Source organism: Thermobia domestica, chromosome 3, assembly GCF_964235325.1.
Source record: "Thermobia domestica chromosome 3, izTheDome1.hap1.1, whole genome shotgun sequence".
Classification (NCBI taxonomy): domain Eukaryota; kingdom Metazoa; phylum Arthropoda; class Insecta; order Zygentoma; family Lepismatidae; genus Thermobia; species Thermobia domestica.
In genome coordinates, this window is record NC_137456.1 from 274949264 (window position 1) to 274970163 (window position 20900).

Here is a 20900-nt window from a genome sequence, read left to right on the forward strand (position 1 = left end):
CATGGCTGTCCGCTTTAGAGAGGTTTCACTGTGTGTATATATATATATATAACAAAGAGCAACGTTAAAAAACTTGTAGTACATCGGGTTCCATATCAATGGCTGAATGTTTATCACTGCAGAAAAAGAAACTCGTTAGTGGATTTTACTCGGTACAACTGTACCAACTCTATAATTCAAGACTGTAGTTACGTCAAAAGATCCTGCTTTGTTTTATAACCCTCCCTTCGTAATCTGCCCAAAGGTAACTTTCTCAAAAGTTCCATGGTAGAACTTTGACACAACTTCACCGTGCGCGCGTATCTTTGTCACACGTGTCAATTCATGGTAGGAGAGTATTCAATATACTACAGCGGTTCGGATTCCACCTTAAACTGCAGGTCCACGTCTCACAGGACTAGGCTGAAAAGGGACGCTAAATTTTCAACGAACAATCGTACAAAATTTACACCCATGTGAATAACGTGCCCCACCCAATTTATTGAAATGAAATGAAATCTTTGAATTTTACGTCCCACGGTTATGCCGGTTAGGCTAAAGGAGACGGTGATGAGTAATGAATAAATGGTGGAATGAAGAAAGTGAGAGGAAACGGGAGAACCCCGAGGAAACCCACGCATACGGTGCGTGCTGGCGGGGGCTGGGATCGAACCCGGGACAACAAGCACCAGAGGTGAACGCTCCGCTGAGCCACCGCGCGGCCCACCCAATTTATTATCGTACAATATTTGGTAACTTGTAGAGGTATCAAAAAGTTCGTGCCATCACCTAGAAGAAATCCACTCTGGAGAACTCTTGACACCATAACGGTATGAGTCCTTCTCTACGTAGTCACCGTGACCAGTGACATATTTTTGCCTGCTGGTCTTCACTTTTCATGAGGCCGTTTCGTAAGTCTGCAGTTTGGCTCTGAAACCATACTTCAATCTCAGAAATGACAACATTCCTATTGTCAAAATGGCGTCCTCTGAGTGAATGATTCATTTTTAGGAAGAGAAAGAAGACACTTGGTGTTAGGTCCGGTGAATATGGGGTAGAGCAATATTCCATATCCTAATTCCACTGTCTTCATCATAAATGATTGACCGGAATGAGCTTGTGCGTTGACTGCCAACAGCAGAATCCCTTTTTGTGACCAATCCACGACGTTTCTACTTCAGTTCCCTTCGTAACTGTCAAGGGATGGGAATAATAGGTACTAGTAATAGTTTGCCCCAGTGGTAGGTAATTTGTCATGATGACCCCTTCACTGTCCTAGAAAACGGAAAGCATCACCCCGGCGGCAGACTTCTGCACGCGTGCCATTTTAGGGGGTAGAGGAGAAGGGGTGTTTCCATTGTTTGCTCGGGGAGCGCGGTGGCTCAGTGGTAGAGCGTTCACCTCTGGTGCTTGGGGTCCCGGGTTCGATCCCAGCCCCCGCCAAGTGAACTTTGTGGTGGACAAACACCGTGCTCGTGGGTTTTCTCGGGGTTCTCCCGTTTCCTCCCATTCTTCATTCCACCATTTCACTCATCTCTCATTATCACCGTCTCCTTTAGCCTAACCGGCACAACCGTGGGACGTAAAACTCAAAGATTTCATTTCATTTTTCCATTGTTTGCTCATTTCCTCTGTTTCTGGGTCATAAAGATAAACCCAATTTTCATCCATTGTCACTAATCTGCCGAAAGAGTCTTCTTAATCTACCTCACAGAGATGCAACATTTCTCTTGCACCGTCCCTGCGATTACTCTTCTGGAAATGTGTGAGCAGTCCTGACACCCACCGCACTGACTATTTCTGAAGATGCGGCTGGTTGTGAATGATTTTCCAGGCAGACATAACTCATACACCCATACTCTATTGCACATGTAATACTTTCAATGGTTACCCTCCTCTTTTCTCAAGTCGCCATCATCTGTGAAAGATGGTCTTCCGGATTTAGAGGCATCCGCGATGGTCATGTGTCCAGTTTGGAATTGCGTTTCCACTTGGATACCATCTCATAGGATGGACTTTCATTCTCATAGACTTCTTTAATCTCTTCGTGGATTTGCTTTGCTGATTTCTCCTAAAGAGGGAGGAACTTAATGATGCTCCGTGCCTCAAGCTTGTCAATCATCGCACTTTCAGAGATTTGCCTTTAAAAAAAAAAAAAAAAAAAAAAAAAAAGAGAAAAAGAAAAACAAAGAAAAAGAAAAGAAAGAGTTGTTCCAACGAGTCCATAATTTGCATCGTTAACATACAAGGATCTAACTATACAATGCAAGTCCGAGGGGATTCGCAGTTCGTCAACTTCTAAGTGATTGCACGAACCTTTTGATACTTCCTCGTATTGTGAAATTCAGCATTGTTCACCTTTCTCCGTTTACTTCTTTATTCATCTCTTTTGGTATAACATTTTTAGCAAAACTGATTTCAAAAGCTGCTCAGAATCTCAGTTCTTCTCTACAAGCTAGCACCAAACTCTTACATAGATGGATGAGATGAGTCATGAATTTAAGTGTCTATACAATCCGTTAACGAAGGAATAGGATCAAGATACATGAAATTATTCGTATGCTCCAAAAATTTAAGATCTTCAGTTAGTTGTTTCTGAGAATGGTCGCATTGCACGCATAGTAATCAGGTTCCACCGTATCGTTCATGGCAACCTGAAATTCAGCAAAACATGAACCTCGATTTTCTTGTATCAAATCTTCCACTTTAGCAATGTTCAGTTTTCAATTTGAATCATCCTGCATATAAAGAAACTAAGAAACGATTTATCAAAGCTTTTCAAAAATGGGACGAAAACTTTACTTACCATATACTAGTTTGCTCTGAATAACCAAGAACCACATTACAACCAAGGGCACGTGCATGTGATCTGACTTCCATTCTTAGTTCTGTCCACCAGGTGTCTCTGGATTCTGGATCCTCCAGATTTGTTATTCTTTCAAGAAGCTTCACCGATCGCGCACTAACCGTTCCTCCTGGAAAATAACAATAAGCTTATTTCACACTCTTTACTGGTCTTGAAATATTTTGCTTTAAAAATATGCATTTGTCGACTTTTATCCTGAGGCCTTAAATGATCCATGGAGAACAACAACAAACACGTCAAAAATTGCATTCCGAATGGCAAAGTATATTTGATTTCTGAAATGCCAAACAAACATCTAACTACGGTGATAGAGTTTCTAAGGAAATATCTTCTCGTTTATCTTCTCCTTTCTTGATGTTTTATTAGGACTTTCAAATTTTAGATATGTAGCAGTTATACACTTCTTTCTTTGAACAGAAGTAATCACAAAGAAAATAATTTAATTCAATGTACAATGCTATCACATACCAATGTCTTTTAAAAAAAGGAATTGTTTCTGATACCGTGAACGGGTATCAATCACAGTCTCATTCTACAATTACAGCATTATGCTTCATTAAAGTACAATATGTATTCTTCATATTACACAGCTAAAATATTCTAATAATAATAATCATTGAGACAAATATTTATATTAAATATTTATAATATAAATATTTGTCTCAATGATTATTATTATTAGAATATAGTACACATAATCCGTTCGTCCTCATTAAAAATCCAATTCAACACTAATTTCTGATTTATCCAAATTATATTTTCATGTTGAACGAATTAAAGTAAAATCTAACTAACTTCAAATTCGAACGCTCCATGTTACGTAGATTATATTGAAATACTCACTTACAACAGAGAACAAGTTGCCGTAAACGACAAAATAGTCTTTTATTGAATTGTTTGAACTTTTAAATATTAAGAAATATTTCTAGAAATATTAAGAAATATTTCTAGAAATATTAAGGTAATCTCTCGACCCTACCTAAAGATGGCAAGTTTCTTTTACTTTTAATATACTCATTTTTTTAAGCCTTAGTTTAAGTTAGTTTAATAAACTGACAATACGTCGTATGAGAACCAAAGGAACGTAACTCTAAGAATGGAATTTTTGTTTGCTTGGATTATGAACATAATTCTGAAAGCTCCACTTGGTGTTCTTTGAATGTTACTGAAGTTGACTTTGTCACTGACTTGTCTGCTATGTAATAATGTGTTTACCATCTTATTAAAACAACATTTGTTTGAAAAAAAAAAAATCCCTCTCTCTCCTGTAAACTCACAAAAATGAAGTTACGTACCTCTGGTTCTCATACGACGAATACGTTCACTATCAAAGTGACCATAACAAATACACATACACCATACCTAAATGAAGAACAAATCCGTGAGGATATTTTGACATTGTAAGAAACGGGTATTCCAACATATCCAAGCTTTCTTGGTTGACGACAGGGCGTACCAACGTTGCATTTGTACGAAGATGGCTCACGCCAGACGACCCTCCACTTCCGGTTAAACTATTTCCTAAACAAAACATATATCTTCCATGAGTTTACTTTCTTTCTCATATATATTATTAACAGTTAAATACATCTGCACCTATGTGTCGCACGAGATTTGAAGCTGCTATATGCATTTATATACATGATAATTCTACATAAATGTACATCCTGACAACTAACATTTTTCTTCATTAAGACAAAAACAACTCTTACAGAAATTGCTTAGCGTAAGACACTTATGAAAGAAAATCTTTAGTTTGAAAAATGCAGAATTTAATACACTATTCTCCAATGAATGTGCTAAAATAATATAATAAATTGTCTTACTAGATTTAATACAGATCCGAAACTAAATGATCACAAAATCTATTAGGGGAATAGTAAAATAAAGGTAAGGGATGTACACTTAAAAATAGGTATATTGAAACTTTTCGATTGTATCTTGAATATTACGAATTATTATATGTCTTGTTTGAAAGATTTACCGATTTTGAGATATTGTGTTATATATTTAGATTGTTTCATCTTTGAATTATGAGAAATAAATATCAGAAGCTACATTTCATGAGACTGACTTCTAAGTGATTTAATATTCGGTATACGTATGCTTTCTTTTTTGTAATTTCACATATTATCAATTGCTTCCGACGAAAGCTGTTCTTAGTTTAATCTTGTCAATGCAAATTGTTAAACATCAATTCTCTGCTAATCTTGAAAAGCTAAACTTTTAATATGAGGATCAACGCAAAAGTTTTTAATTACAGCTAACTGTAGTGTCTAGGCAAATTTAGTTAGACAAATCAATAGTCCTTATTTGATTCGTATCATAAAAACTGTGATAAATGTTTTCTTTTGTGCTACAAGAAGCAGAAATGATTAACTTGAAAAATGGATAAAGCTAAATAAGACGCGAAATGTCATCAGATTCCTGCACTTGAAAGAAACGCATGTCCAGAAAATCCACAAGGAAATGTTAGAAACTTACATAATGCTTGTTCGTCGTATGATATAATGTGAGATGAGAAAGGAGCTTATTTTCAAAGTAATTACACATACATGTATGATAAACCAAAGGTCTGAAATCACAAAAATATTTCACGCTTTTATTAATTCACTTTGAATTGAGGATACGGGATACATCCTCAGAGAAAAACGTATCTAACTTTTTTTTTTTTTTTTTTTTTTGTGAAAGATAAGATCTTTGGCTTTAGGAAGATTCTCTCTCTTCGTTATTGCGCGAAAGGATAGAAGGACCTACGAAGGGCGCGAAATATTAACCGCTGTAACACTTCGGGATTATCAACTAGTTTGTCGTGGAAGTGATATACAGAAAGCAGATTTACGTCTAATACATTGACAGAAGTTGTCGGCTGGTTTCGTTGAAATGTACGATTCAGGACACCCTTTGTATTGGCGCCTTTGTATACTACCACTATTGGCGTAAAATGTTGTTAAAGTATTAGTTCTGTCGGATTTTTACATAGTGGTAGTATATTACACATGCTTCCTTCACTCTTTGTTTCGACTTAAAAAATAACGATTTTGGTTTGATTCGATTGAATCCCTTTTAGCAGCGAGGCTACATGAGACGAGGACCTACAGCTTAACGTGGGATCCGAACCACATGAGCTCCCACCGAGATTGAAGTTGGTGATTGTCCCGTATTGTAGTCCGCTGGTTGTGATTGCAAAGAGTTAAACGGAAAATCACTGAGAGCAGGTCCGATACGTTAAGTACGCGGACAATTGTATAACGATGATTTAACAAATGTAACAGCAGCGATGGATCCCTGCAGGATGGAACTTCATGACATCCACAGACAACGAGACCAATGCTGTAGTCCTAAATTTTCTGAACAGCTATGATTCGAATAAAAGACATAAAACAACAATGGAAAAGGCATTTTAAAACATTAACAATGTGAAACGCATGTATTAATAATTCCATTAAAATAAAAAGGCTGGATACTGTTTTACAGTATAAAAGAATTTTATGGTATTTCTTAATGATACCCCTTACACAAATCATTCCATTAGTAACATAAACGAGTGTAGAAACGCAGAAGGAACTACCCCACTGCGAGAAGAAACAGAGAAAATCGCACCCGATATGCCGGAAAGAATTAAGGAAATTGGGTGAGTAATACGGTGGAAATACGAATAACACATTAAACAAAGCTTTCATTATTTACGACCGTAGGATCCAGTGTTTTCGAGCGTTAGAAATAGATTATTGCTGTTGATGGTAACTATTCAGTTTCCAGGTACTTCTTTCATGTTATCGCCTTCCTCTTTATCGGGACAAAAATCCTACGTAACAATTCTTGTTACCTAGTATAGTTGGAAACGGAAGTATCACAAGCAGCAAACGGAAATACAAGCTTACAAGAACTGACAAAAACCTGGAATCCTTACTATAAGAATTCTTTTACCACCGAGCCATACAGGGTTTGTCTGGTATAAAGAATTTAACTTTCTTATGTATCTAGATTATATGAAAAATTAATTTAACGTGAAATCCAAATTACATGTGCTCTCAACATGGGACCTCCACAGTGTGTCATAAGGGCGTGTATGCTTACGCGTGCAAACTGGAGTCAAACGTCGCTGCAACGGGGCGGAAGATATATCAGGTCTTTGATTAAGGGTGTCGTAACTACGCGGACAGTCCACCGGTGGTTAAGAAGTTTAAGGACGGTGACGAAACACTCGAAGACGCACCAACACACGTACAAAATGAAGATCTTCAGGCAGCAATTGAGGAGAACAGTGGCCAGACACATGAGGAACTGGAACTACAATTCAGTGTGAGTGGAGAAACTATTCGGCAGCACCTCCATCAACTTGGGAAGCACTACAAATTGGGTCGATAGGTCTCACATGATTTGACTCCGGACCAAAAGGCAACGCGAGCAGACACCTGTGTTTCTTTGCTGTCTCGTCTGAGGAAGGAGCCATTTCTGGACAGGGTGTTAACATGTGATGAGAAGTGGGTCCTGTACGAAGCTTCATGGCGCCGTCTTCACTGATTAGCACCCCATGAACCGATTCCAAAAAGCCGAAACCAGCACTGCACCAGAAAAGGTCCTCCTGTTTGTTTGGTTTACTGCTCACAGCATCATGCATCAGGAACTGTTACCAGCTGCTCAGACCATTAATGCAACCGTGTACTGTCAGCAGTTGAGCCGTGTTCAAGAAAAACAAAACACCGGACAAGGACTTCTGAATCGCAAAGGAGTCCTCCTGTCACAGGATAACGCTGAGCCCCACGTGGCTAGGATGACCCGGGACATCATTCTACGCCTTGAATGGGAAACATTACTGAATCCGCCATACTCCCCGACATTGCACCGTCCGTTTATCACCTGTTTCATTCCTTGAACAATCACCTTAGAGGACGCCAGTTCAAATCCCTAATAGAGGTACAAAAGGCACTTAATACCTTTCCGCTTCACGGCCCACCAAGTTCTACCGCGATGGAATCCATGGCCTTCCAGAACGTTGGCAGTAGGTCGTCGATGCTGATGGGGACTACTTTTGATCTTCCAGGCACGTCTTAGGTGACATATCGATGTTCGAAAGTGGTGGGTGAGAAAGCGAAAGAACTTTCTTGGTTACCTTTATATCAGTCATCTCCAACTGAATGGTCTGTTACGTCACACTCCTTCTCGGCATCTTTCATTTGAGGGGTAGGAGCTGGCAGGTAACCTGACATTAATAAAAGACAGTACTGACAGCCAAATAAGAATACCGACAGCGTAGTCGATATTTTCGCACGCATATTACTCGCAGATCCATAACATCGCGTTCACCGCCAACACTTGCTTTCCTACGGCACTCCTACTTCTTTCCTCATTGTATTTCTTTCTGCTTTCTTTAGATTGTAAGACCGCGCTCCTATGTCATACAATCACGAGCTGGAAATGACTGGTATGTATTGTCTGATTCGAATAAAATTTGCAACACTGAATATATGTCTGTATAGAGAATACTGATCATTGTAAACGTACAAAGTGTGCTGTTAATACTTTGAAAGTTCTCGGTGCCCATCCGTTGTGAGTAGGTGACAGTTTGTATATGCAATCCCGGGACGACACCAGCAAAAGCTATTCTGCAATAACTTCGAGCATGGACGAATAATAAAGCTACGAGAGACTGAATGGTTGTTTCCGAGAACTGCCCCTCGAATGATTAATAATGTGACAGTGGTTCACCTGTGGTATATACGATGGGAGGAAGAACGTTCCCACAGTAGAAGTGCTTCCAGTGTTCTCGCGATACACTACGGAGCGTCTACCCAGAAGTAGCGTTTGGACCACCCTAACGTTATGGCGAATGCCAGCGCAATAAGACCAATACCTCCCTCCATGTGAACAAACAAATACTGAACAATCGATTGCTGGAAGCAGGTCTACCTTCCCACGTTCCTGTCGCACGATTATTCTTGGCACATGCTTGTCGCCGAGAGCATCTTTGATGGTATCGGGAGAGACTCTAGTGGTGAGGCGATTAGAGAGCAATATTACTCAGAACGTCAATTCTGTCCTTCGCCCTTTATATGGGCACTTTTAGGCCCCTTCTTCCATCCGAGTAACATGTGTCCTTTTACCTCCCCTAAATTTTTGTTGTAAGGTCTAAAGTCGAAAGATTGGAGGGGTTCGAATCTGTAGTCCCCGTGAGTGCACCCCTGGTGCAGACATATATTATATACAAATTTCGAAGTTTAATTGGATTAGAATCCGGTAAACGTTGCGTGGGTGCGCCCTGCCTCCAGGACAACCCAGTGTGCTCTACTCAATATAGGTCTGCTTCTTAGGAATTATATTTCTGGGCTGTCGGTATTTAAGGTCATTTATCCCATCACATATGAGGAATGACGTCCCTCGGCGAGCACATTATCCGATGAAAGGGAAGGAAGAAAGGATTGGGGAAGGACGGAAGCGGCCTGGAAGCATTATGTTAGGTACTATCCCGGATTTGCCTGATGCGAATGAGGAAAACCCGGGAAAAACCTCACTCAAGATGGCTGACCTGAAAAAGCTGTTAGACTTCTTCGACCAAGTGAGGTCTACTTGTCTGAGTGCCTGATGAAGCCAAGTGGACAGTTGGCGAAACTGTCACACGTTAATCATTTTTACAATAAACGTATTCTTTTGCTCAGCGAGTAGATTAAATCGGATTTAAGTCTACTAAATGCAATACATGTTTATCATTGTATAAACACAGCTATCTCAAACCAGACCAAGTAACTTATAGGACAGCATTCAATTTTGAAAGTAGAAATTTGCAGTGGATAAGATTGCTAGAAAATCTCTGACTGTTTATAGTGAGGTCTAGCTGCCAAGCTTTTACATTGGATGAGAATCAATATTTACATATCTACCCTAATTTATACATTACATTTATTTATCCCTCTCTCTCCCTTCATTATGAATATCTTTCCTTAACGCATTTAATGACATATTCTTGAATGAATATTTTATCATACTCGCCACACACTAAATCTCACGCCTGTACATATAACAGTTTAAACACAGCTTCTTCCCCTCCTTTGTCACATTAAATTGGTGCCTTACATTCGTATTGTATAGATCAAACCCCTTCCTCTCATCTATGGTGTTGTTACAAATGATTGACCCAATTTCATAAATTCACTAGACATATTGTTACAAAACTTTGCAGATGTATTGAAAAACTCAAAGTTTTTTTGTATTGCAGCTTTACTTCTGAATTCTGCCAAGAGAGCGCAGCAGTGAGCACTTATTCAAGGTAACGACAGGCGCAGAGAAAGTTTATGTTGTGCTCGAGTTTAACATCAGTATGTCCTAACAATGCAACTACATTTCCAAACGAAGTTCAACAAGGATCCACAAACTACCAAGTCTATTCGGCGATGATATGCACTGTTTACAGCTTCAGTATGCCTCTGTAAGGGAAAATCGTGGTCGACCTACAGTGACTGAAGAAATGGTTTAGCACGTGTGAGGAGTTTTCCACGAAGTCCATAGAAGTCGACGAATAGAGCAGCAAGAAGAGAGCTGAACATTCCACAACCTACTGTTTGGAAGATCTTACGAAAACGATCTCCACTCTAATTCCATCTCGATGTTCGTGAATTCCTAAACAGGATATTGAAAAACCGATGGATCGGTCATAGGGATGATCAGCAATTCCTGTCGTGGCCTCTACGCTCTCCTTACCTAACCCCACGCGATTGTTTTCCCCTAAGATTATGTGAAAGATACAGTGTTTACGCCTTCTCTACCAACAAACCTAACAGAACTCAGTGGCGAATCCAGGAGGGAGGGATCGAGGCGATCGCCCCCCCCCCCTCCCAGAAGAGGATTTTTTTTAAATTTTATATATAAATAAAACCTATCCCAGAGTTTGGAGCTCTTAAAAGTAGCTCTAAGTAGTAGTATTACAACCCACCGCCACTCCCAGAAGTCCGTCCTGGATCCGCCCCTGACAGAAATGAGAGCTCACACCAACTGATTGATAGAGACATGCTGCACGAGTGTGGGAAGAACTTGATTATCAACTTGATATTTGCCGAACTGCTAAAGGGGCACAAATAGAGCACTTGTAATATGTCACTATAAAACTTTTTGAGTTCTTCAATATGTCTGATAAAGCTACAGTGAATTTATGAGATGGGATAAATCGCCCTGTACTTAATCACACCTGTGTATCCAATGGTTCTATATGAAAAAATATTATTATTTAAAAATTCTTTAATCCCTTTCAGGGGTCGAATTCGCAAACTCTCTTCTAATCCACAGTCCACAATCTAATCCACATGAGATTATGCAAAATTTTAGACAATATTTTCGGAGATTGAGTCAACAAGCTTATTCTTTTCTAGATATAGATTTACAAATGGTCTGCTACTTCCGTTTATACAAGCAATGTACCAAATCGTTTGTACGATTGTGCATCACGTGCACAAATGCAATATTCCTGATTACTTTCCGCAATAGCTTTCGAATGGATATTCCGATGTTTTTTCGAACTTTAATTTCAAAAGTAATCACTTATCTTAAATAGAATTTCAAAATATTACATTTTTTTCAAATGAAAAATATTATAAAGTTTCGAAATAACTCATCATTTGCCCAGCATAATTCATATCCAGAAGTAATAGGACTGATTTTTCTAAAAAAAATATTGAACATTTTGGTACATCGACTTAATACTCTTCAAAATAGGCCCCTTGGGCATTCACACACTTCTGGTAGCAAATCTTCCAGGTCGCGAAGGCCTTCTGGAAGTCGTCTTCCGGGATGCCGTTCAGCGCCCTCGTCGTCGCCGCTTGGACCGCTTCCACCGAGTCGAAACGATGCCCCTTGAGCTGCCTCTCGATACGGGAGAACAGGAAGAAGTCCGGCGGTGATTAGGGCTGTAGGGAGGGTTGAGGCAACGTGGAAACGCCGAATTTGTTCAGGAGATTCCTCACAATCCACACGCCGTGGCACGGCGCGTTGTCATGGTGGAGCTTCCATTTCCCCATCAGGTCTGGTCGCACGCGTATGATCCGATTTCGCAGCCGTGTGAGCACTTCCACGTAAAATCTTGCAGTTACACTCTGTCCAGGAGGTACAAACTCTTATGGACAATGCCACGACGGTCAAAAAATGCAATCAACATCGATTTCACTTTCGATTTCGACATTCTGGCCTTTTTTTTACGGGGTGATTGTGCGGCTCATGGTACCCTCCTTGTAGGCCTGCGTAAGCATGTCCTTGGTTTCGGTCGCTGATTTTCCCAGTTTGACGCAAAACTTGATGGCGTACCGCTGCTCCAAATTTCGCTCCATCGCAACTGACGACGAGGCGTCACAACAGGAGGTCACTAACACAGTGGTCCCCACTCAACTAACGCACGCAGGCGACTGCCGCCGGTCGACACCTGTTCCCAAGGCTCCCCTCCATAACATCCGGCCTTGCAGCCCTCCCTACATTGCTCCGCGCGCGCGGGAAAAAATCAGTCCTACTACTTCTGGATACGACCCTGTATGTCATTATTCGTAACTATCTTCCTCGAAGTCATACATATTCAATGATGTAGCAGAACTTGATAAGATAAAATCATTCGATCTTCATATAGAGAATGTAGTAGGAAAAGTCGTTTGCACCAATATTAGAAATCTTACCTGTAAAGCCCCAAAAACGAAAACTTTCAATAACTGAAAACTTATATTTAGTTCCTATACGAGGAGCATTATCGAAAGAAACAAACGGAGTACATTGTAAAAAAGATACAATATGGACAACCTTTTCTGTGTTATGCTGCTCTTGTGTGTGACAGTCCTTAAAAAATCACTACGTTGTTTTAAAGCAGTCTTTTATCCATATTTTATTCTTTTTATGTGTTGATATGTTGCATGTTTCTCTTGATAATATTTCACGCATGAGAACAAAAAAACATAGTTTCTAATGTTGACAAGTTTATTGTTTATTATGAATGATATCCATGCAAACGAGCAAAGGAGTACATGTATATGATTATATTAATACAATAAAATGTTTCCTGCAACATCTATATACATACACAATATCTACAAACACATTAGTAACCTAGAACTTAACAGTGTTTGTTATTACGTACAAACAGCAAAGTGTTTAGTGTCACAACATATGTACGACAAAACACATTGTATACGCATTTAGGACGAAATGCTTTGTCTAAGGTTGTTGCTATTAATTTTCATTTTTCACCTAATGTTAAGAAACACACTATACAGACAACGACAGCATGACTCAAAACAAAACATCTATAGTTCGATAAGAATATACAGATATGAATTATGATTATGAAATTTAAACGAGTGTATTAAATTATGAAGAATATGAAGGAACAATGTCAAATTATTTTTTCTAACAAAAAAAAAAAAAAATCTGAAGATGGAGCTGGCTAAGAATTATCCATGTGGATTCACAATTAACATCTATTTCAGCTTCAACGCTTTCAATGGTTATCCCCCTGTCTTCCAGTATGATTTTCTTTACTTTCTCTGTCTGAATGCATCATCTGGGAAAGTCTCTCTTCCCCCTCCCCCCCTCTTTAGGGACATATGTTTGAAATTGTTACCACATAGATACCATCTCAATGGGCTTTCATTTTCATAAAATGCTTTAATGAATTTTTTTTGCTGATTTCCCATGGAGATGTAGGAACTTAATAACGTTCCGTGCCTCAAGTTCGTCAATCATGATTAACTTAGAAGAAACAAGATATAATACTATGCATATCCGAGAGAGTTCGTAAATCGTCTCCTTCTGGGTTACTGCAAAAAAAAATTTGATATTCCCTCGTATAATGTGGTGATGAAACAAATTTTCCCTTATGACGAGGCCCTCTCCCCGCCAATTCGGAACACGCTAAGGTAGCACATGAGCGATGTGAAGATAAAGCTCCAAATTATCTAGATTTTGGCACGTAAAGAAGGTTGGGTAGACATATAATGAGCACATGTCCTGGTCACCTCTACCCTTTGGGTTTCCTCAGGTACACTCATGTCCAAAATTGTTGTCGCATGACTATAAATATGTTGTTGTAGGAATATAATTTGATAACGAATTCGCTCGGTATTTCTTATAATGTTAGTATGTTTATAATCGGTAAAGACATGTATGTCGCAAATTTTATGTCAAAAAAATAAACACACTGCTGAACAAGACTGCACTTATTTAATATAAAAACACATTTGCACGTGACGTTTCGATTTTCTAGCCAAGATCCTCATCAGACGTACACTGAATGATACAAAAAACTACTTAAGTATATATACACAATTCATCTCCCTATCAGCTCTCTCATTGGCCCATTCAAACAGCCAATCAGAAGCGTGTAAATCTATCTGAACTGACCAATGGGACAACATAACATTCTACCAGAAAAAAGAGCATTGTGTCAAAAGAGCAGTAAATAAGAAAAATAAAACAAAAATAAAATTTTATTGTCCATTTAGCAACATTTTATTTTACTCTTTCTAATTTCGTGTTTATAATTATTTTACTATGAAATTTACCACAAATATACATTTCTCGATTATAGCTACACAGTATTAGCACTAAAAGATCCCTGCAAAATCATTATCAAATTATATTCTTACAAGAAGACAGTTATATATAAGCGACAATAATTTTGGACATGAGTGTACCTATTTTACACCTGAGCCACTTTAGAACGAGTGTTGAATGGGTAATAAATTTCTACCTCACCGGAATCCAACCCGGGCCGTCTCATTAACACGTGGACAACTACGTCATGAGACTTATTTTCTCGTATAACTTTCGTAACAATTATTTAATTTTGAAGCATGGGGTATACTTTTTCTACAAGATTCTCCAATCATCCAAACTGCTTCGAGCTGATATCACATCATAGCACGGAGGTAAAATGAATAAAATATCAAAATTTTGTAATTTTCTCATTTACATAATGCAGCAAAATAAATTTCTACAACCTTCGCCAAATTATTACACTCCGATGCAATATGTCGTACTTTTTTTCTATTCTTTCGTTTGACCCCATCATCCTTACTGCTTGGGACTGAAATCGATCAAGAATACTCCCCATCTCAATCGATGTTATAAAGTATCTTCCATGATAACTTTTGCACATATTACTGTTACAATATGGCGTATATTTTCCTTGAAATTTTGAAATCTTCAAGAGTAATGGTACAAATTTACAACCTCCCATCCCCGGCTTGTTTCCGGTCAAATATGGAAAGTTTTTAATATGTTGTGGTAAGCCATTTAGAGCTCTGGACGTTGAGAGTTGCTAGAATGTGTGGCACGCTCAACAGCACTAGATACATTGACATTTTGCACAGAGGTCTGGTACCGATATTTTCCACTGCTTACTCTCAAATCCGCTTCCCATGGACAATATTTCCAATGTTTGAGTGAAGAATGGGCAAAAATCACCCAAGTCCAAATCACGGAGCTCATTAATTCCCATCGTGTTAAAACTTTGCTTCAAGCTAAAGGTCAACCAACAAGATATTAATCTGTATCCATTTGTTACCATTTAGTTTCTGTATCAAATGGATATTGTCTAATAAAGGGAAAAATTTATAGAAGTGATTATTTACTTAAGACAACAGTGTAATAGAAGTGAATGACGCAGATACGTATTCTCTAAACCAAAACGTCCTCATATATCAAAGTTCATGTTTTTATATCCAACGATTGAAAACAAACATGTGATAACAGTAAACTTTTCCTTCTCGTGTTCAGAGAGAAATTTCCAAAATATGTGCATGTGAATTATATATTCATACTTTGGGAACTTATATTCCATCCCAGTTTATTATTATAATGAAAACTCTATATGCAGAATTTCTCATCTCCAATTTGACCCCATTCTCACCCCATAATCTGATAAATTAGTCTTTATTTCTGCAAGCTGAGTTCCAAAAAACGCTCATTCACAAGTACTTCTTGAGTGTATGTGTATATCTCACGTTTAATAAAAAATTCTGTTGCATACACAGCAGCAATTTCCTGGGTGATTCGTAGTTCAATGAGTTGAGTTGATTGAGTTGATTCTGAGTTTAACGTCCCTTTTATCAACAGCGAGGCTCTATGAGACGGGACCTATTGATTAACGTGGAATCCGAACCACATGAGCTCCCGCAAGAAATCGAACCTGGGTCTGCCACACCAAAGGCTCGTACGCTAACCCCTTAGTTACAAAGGAGCTCTGAATCATAGTCCAAGGCCATTAACTGAATGTTATCTGTGATCTTACATAGAAGTACATACCAAGAACTTTTTATTATCTGTATGTTAGGAAGAGAAGAAAATCTTATTACAGAACTACGTACATACTACCATATCTTTTACTCCACTGGATGGTAAGAAGAGTATATCATATATCATGTCTTTTATGTAAGACCAAGTTTAACTTTAAGAATTTCGAGTCTTAAACTTCGACGATATTGTGAAATCTTTCAAAGGTAAAAAAATCTTTGTCCCGTAGGTTCTGTATTTCAAACATCTCCTATCTTATAAGTTTTCTATTATGAAGGAAGTAAGACGTCCACATTTTTGAGGTTCCTTATTTTTGTAGTGTTTGCTGGTATTAATAAATTACATTCAAATAAACTCGTAACAAATAAATGAATATATACGTTAACTTTTAAATTCCATAAAATATTTATTTACTGTTTTTCTTTCTCTCTTAAACCAAGTGCATACTTGTTACGCATGCCATATAAGCTTGTACAAAGGGTTTTAGAAGATGATTTCTTTTCTTTTCCCCGAAATTAAAGATCAAAGAAACAGGTAGAAGTTGTTTCGAGATGTTAAATGCCTGAGACCGAAATTCAAAGCTCAAAAGTATTTTTGGGGAAGGAAATGGCATTGGCATATCATTCTTTCAACCATCAGATCTACGCATTGAGTCATATGTCCAATGAAATTTTGAGGTTGCACAGTGTTTCTAGACGCCAGTATCGCATGTATTAATTTACTGGAGGCTCATATTGAAATACTGCAGCCAGTCAATAAATGTTTTGTCTAATGTATCACAAGATAACCAAAGAGTTCTTGCCGTTTTTCATATCCCATTTGATGAAGCGCTCCCTGAGAGGAAACGAAGTGACTTACGGATTGGAAAAGTGATGGAGGAAGGGGTTTAATGTGATTATGTAAATGCACCAATCCAGGCACGTTGCGCACACTATATAAAAGACAAATTAAGATATCGAAGCAACTCCTTTGCGGCTGTTTGCTGTATGATTTTAAAGTGGATCTGTCAGCAGCCGCATGAAGTTATTAAATGAATCAGGCATTTGGAGAGGATGCCGTGAACGAACGATTCAGATAAGGAGGTCTGAGTTCTTATGATGAGCTCCGCAGCGAGTGATCACAGATGCTGGATGACGAGGCCCTGAAGACAGCCACAGAGAAAGACAGCAGTCAAACGTGTGATGAACTTGTCGAACGCTTCCAGCTTTCTGAGGGAAAAAAAAAAAAAAAAAAAAAAACACCTGCACCGCATAGAGGAGGTGTAGCTTCTACACTGCTGGCAGTCCAAGGAATAGAGTGATAGTCTGTTTACTGTCTCGGCATCGCAACACACCTATATTTCGTCAAGTGCTCACGAGTGACGAAAAGTGGGTCCAGTACGACACTTCCAAGCATACCAGCCATTGGTTGTCACCACGTGAACCTGTGCCTTACACCGCAAGACCAGCTCTGCACCAACGCAAGATCATGCTCTATGTCTGGTGGATAGTCGCCAAGTGGTGCATTACTGCTGCTATCACCAGGCCATACCACCATTGCGGATCTGTACTTGCAGCAGCTGTAACGGGTACAAAATGCATTGCAGCGAAAGAAGTCGCGTCGGTTAATCACAAAAGTCCACGGCATTGCGAGACCACACGTGACAGGGACAACCAGAGATTCCATTCAGGACTTAGCTAGAAGACATTGTGCTATCCACCATACTCATCGGACCTAGCGCTATTAGATTACTACCTGTTCCGTTTTCTGAACAATTACCGTCGTGAGAAGTCCTTTGACAATGAGGCAGACCTACGGCACGCATTCACAAGCTCATTTGCATCCATGCAGAGAATTGCGCAACTGCAGGAACGTTGGCAAAGGATGCTAATGGAAATTCCTTCGAGACCTAACCCTGAGTACCATGCGTTACGTGTCTGCGTGTATGACGATCACGAACGGCAAAAACTTTTATGGTTACCTTGTATTTCCCATTTTTTTAAAATATATCGACAGTGAACTTCGTCAGGAAAACCTTTTTATACTGTTGATACTCAAAATTTTAACCGGTGTCATTGTACGGAAGAGCTATTTAATTCTTTACCTAAATGACCCTCAACAAATCATTATCTTAGAGGAAACCTAACCAGGCCAAGGCTATGACTGAGAGATCAAAACCACCACTCCACACATATCTAACAGTTAAAACGTTCTATCTTACTAATTTATCTGTTAAAAATATAAACACTCATTTTGCAGGGATTTTTTCCAAAAGGTAAAAACTACATCGATATTTAACTGCTATTTTGTCAAACAGCCATACATTGTTGTAAATGTAAATAATATAAAGGCGCACTCACAACTCTAAGCGTATGTGAAATTATTAATATTTCTGATACTTCAAGTTATGAGACGACCTTTTACCAAGAGAGAGAAGGTGCGGTAAAAGGAATAAAAGATACAGTACACAGCTAAAATTGTAAAAGCCTATGATATTAGAATAAAAATTCCACAATTAACTGCAAAGAGTGCAATTTTGAATAAAAAATGGGATAATTTAATAAAACGATGGTGGCCTACTGACGGTATAGACAGAATCGGACACAAAACACTTTCCATGAATATAGTGAACAGCTAGAGGAATCCTTCCATAATTTTATCTTCTCGGCTGTGATACTGTCTTCATAAGTATTATGAGCGTCAATCAACTGCAACAGATTGGAAACGATGTAGACTTTAATCCCATCAAAATTCGTTACTCTCGATCTCGAAAACTACGCATGAGGATTTATACTCACACAAAGGGAATAATTCTTTGCTTGATCTTAATGAGTCAACGATGAAAATAAAGACAACTTGGATGCCTATGAAAGATCAGCTGCTGCTGTTTTTATCTTCTTAGACAAAAAAACTTCTCAAAATCCCAACGTGAGAGAGAGACTACTAATACTCTACAATATTGTATCAAAATCAACTTTCAAGTAATTTTTGGATCAAAAGATCCAATATATTTCAATAAAAAAATTCTTATAGGCCTTATATCTGGAGAACTACATATAGTGTAGTCAAACCCAAACTAACAGTTAACTCAATATGTGCTTGTGCCGTAGAAAATACGAAAACTCGATTTAGGGTCCGTTCAAAAATTTTGTGGCCCCAAATCCAAAAATTAATTATTGGCCAAGATCGCAATCTTTTGATTCATTTTTGGTTTTCCTAGTTTAGCAATATTTTAAATGCGAAATAGTTAAAATTTAACAAACAACGAAAAAAACAGAAAAAAAGTGTATATATACAAACACAACATGGAGCCACTGGGTTTTATATATAGATTGTTAAAACGAGTATTGAAAAAAAAATTAAGCATTCTAAAGTGAACACTTATATACCAAATCTATAAACTAGAAGGGACACGTAAAGCAACAAAAAAAGAAGCTGCAGTTTTTTTTAAAAAGAAATACAGCAACACCATAGAAAACGAGTGAAAAAAATAACATAAAAACACAGATGTCACACGTTCGAAAAGTGCCAGTACTTACTTTTTCTGCAGTTGCCTACCAAAGAAAGGAGAGAAATCAAAAAGACAAAAAACAAATAAAAATTATGTTTTATTTCTTTAATTTAACAGTAAAGTGCTCAGTATTATTATTATTATCTTAACACGAAACAAATAATACAACTACTTTATAAAGAAATTTTATTTGCAATGAAAATACTAGTACGTACAAAATAAGAAAATCAAATATACCCCAATTTGGCTCCATTCAACAACAAAAAAGCACAATGAGCTGAAGAAATATTAGGAACGATTTTATTTTAAAGCATTTGCTTTCTATTTACGCTTGTTTAGATTGCTTAATTATTAAGGTTAGTTTAAAGGGACAAGCTTTGCTGATAGATGTCACTACAGTCTTCGTATCTCTCTCATGTATTTTTTACCTTTCAGGAAAATTTATGATTTCTCTTAGAAATTTGAACCTAGAGATTTCAAATTTTTCGAGAAGAAACTTCATAACCCATCGAAAACAACAATCCGTGCCGATATTTTATTTAGAACTAGCAGCGTTCACCCCGCTTCGCTGCGGTCACCCCGGAACGCAATAAACTTTGTTACTTAGATAATTTTTACTTTTTCGCTTTCAAGTGATATGATAAAAACCATAGAAGATTGCAGTAAATGTTAACATTATATCGCCTGTCATTTATGTTAACCCGCCCCGCTTCGCTGCGGTCACCCCGGAACGCAATAAACTTTGTTACTTAGATAATTTTTACTTTTTCGCTTTCAAGTGATATGATAAAAACCATAGTAGATTGCAGTAAATGTTAACATTATATCGCCTGTCATTTATGTTAACCCGCCGAGTGACACGGTCATGCGGGTTGCATATAAATACGTTTATTTTTATACCTATGATGAACTAACAAAGGATTTGTACGTTATGGACACTTGAATGGTCAATTATCTCAAGACACTGGTAATTAAAAATTAAAGTGATATGATAAAAACCATCTAGGGTCCAAATCCTAATAACCCCCCAAAAATGAAAAAAATTGGTTCAGCCGTATTAGCGTGATGAGGGAACAAAGGATTTGTACGTTCTCTTTTATATATAAGATTTTCTTCATTGTTGAGATGGCTTCTTTGTTGAAAGGAATATCCAAACCTTTAACAATATAACTCTTTCAACAATGAAGCAAATTCTAAATAAGAAATCGGTACGGATTGTTGTCTTCGATATATTATGAAGTTCCTTCTCCAAAAATTTGAAGTCTCTAGGTTGAAATTTGTAAGAGAAATTGTAAATTTCCGTGA

General features: G+C 38.0%; 1 protein-coding gene across 2 annotated transcripts in view; it reads right to left on the reverse strand.

Moving 5' to 3' along the window:
* The window catches only part of LOC145681060 (C2 domain-containing protein 5), a 244052-nt gene that overhangs the window by 155625 nt on the left and 67527 nt on the right, over nt 1-20900 (reverse strand). The window contains exons 8-10 of one of the 2 annotated variants that reach the window (XM_081752409.1): nt 19624-19638; nt 4208-4366; nt 2786-2954 (exon numbers count right to left, since the gene is read on the reverse strand). In XM_081752409.1, the coding sequence (XP_081608535.1) occupies nt 2786-2954; nt 4208-4366; nt 19624-19638 (343 nt within the window). The remainder of the gene's footprint in view (nt 1-2785; nt 2955-4207; nt 4367-19623; nt 19639-20900) is intronic. The other variant, XM_081752411.1, reaches the window with a different exon arrangement.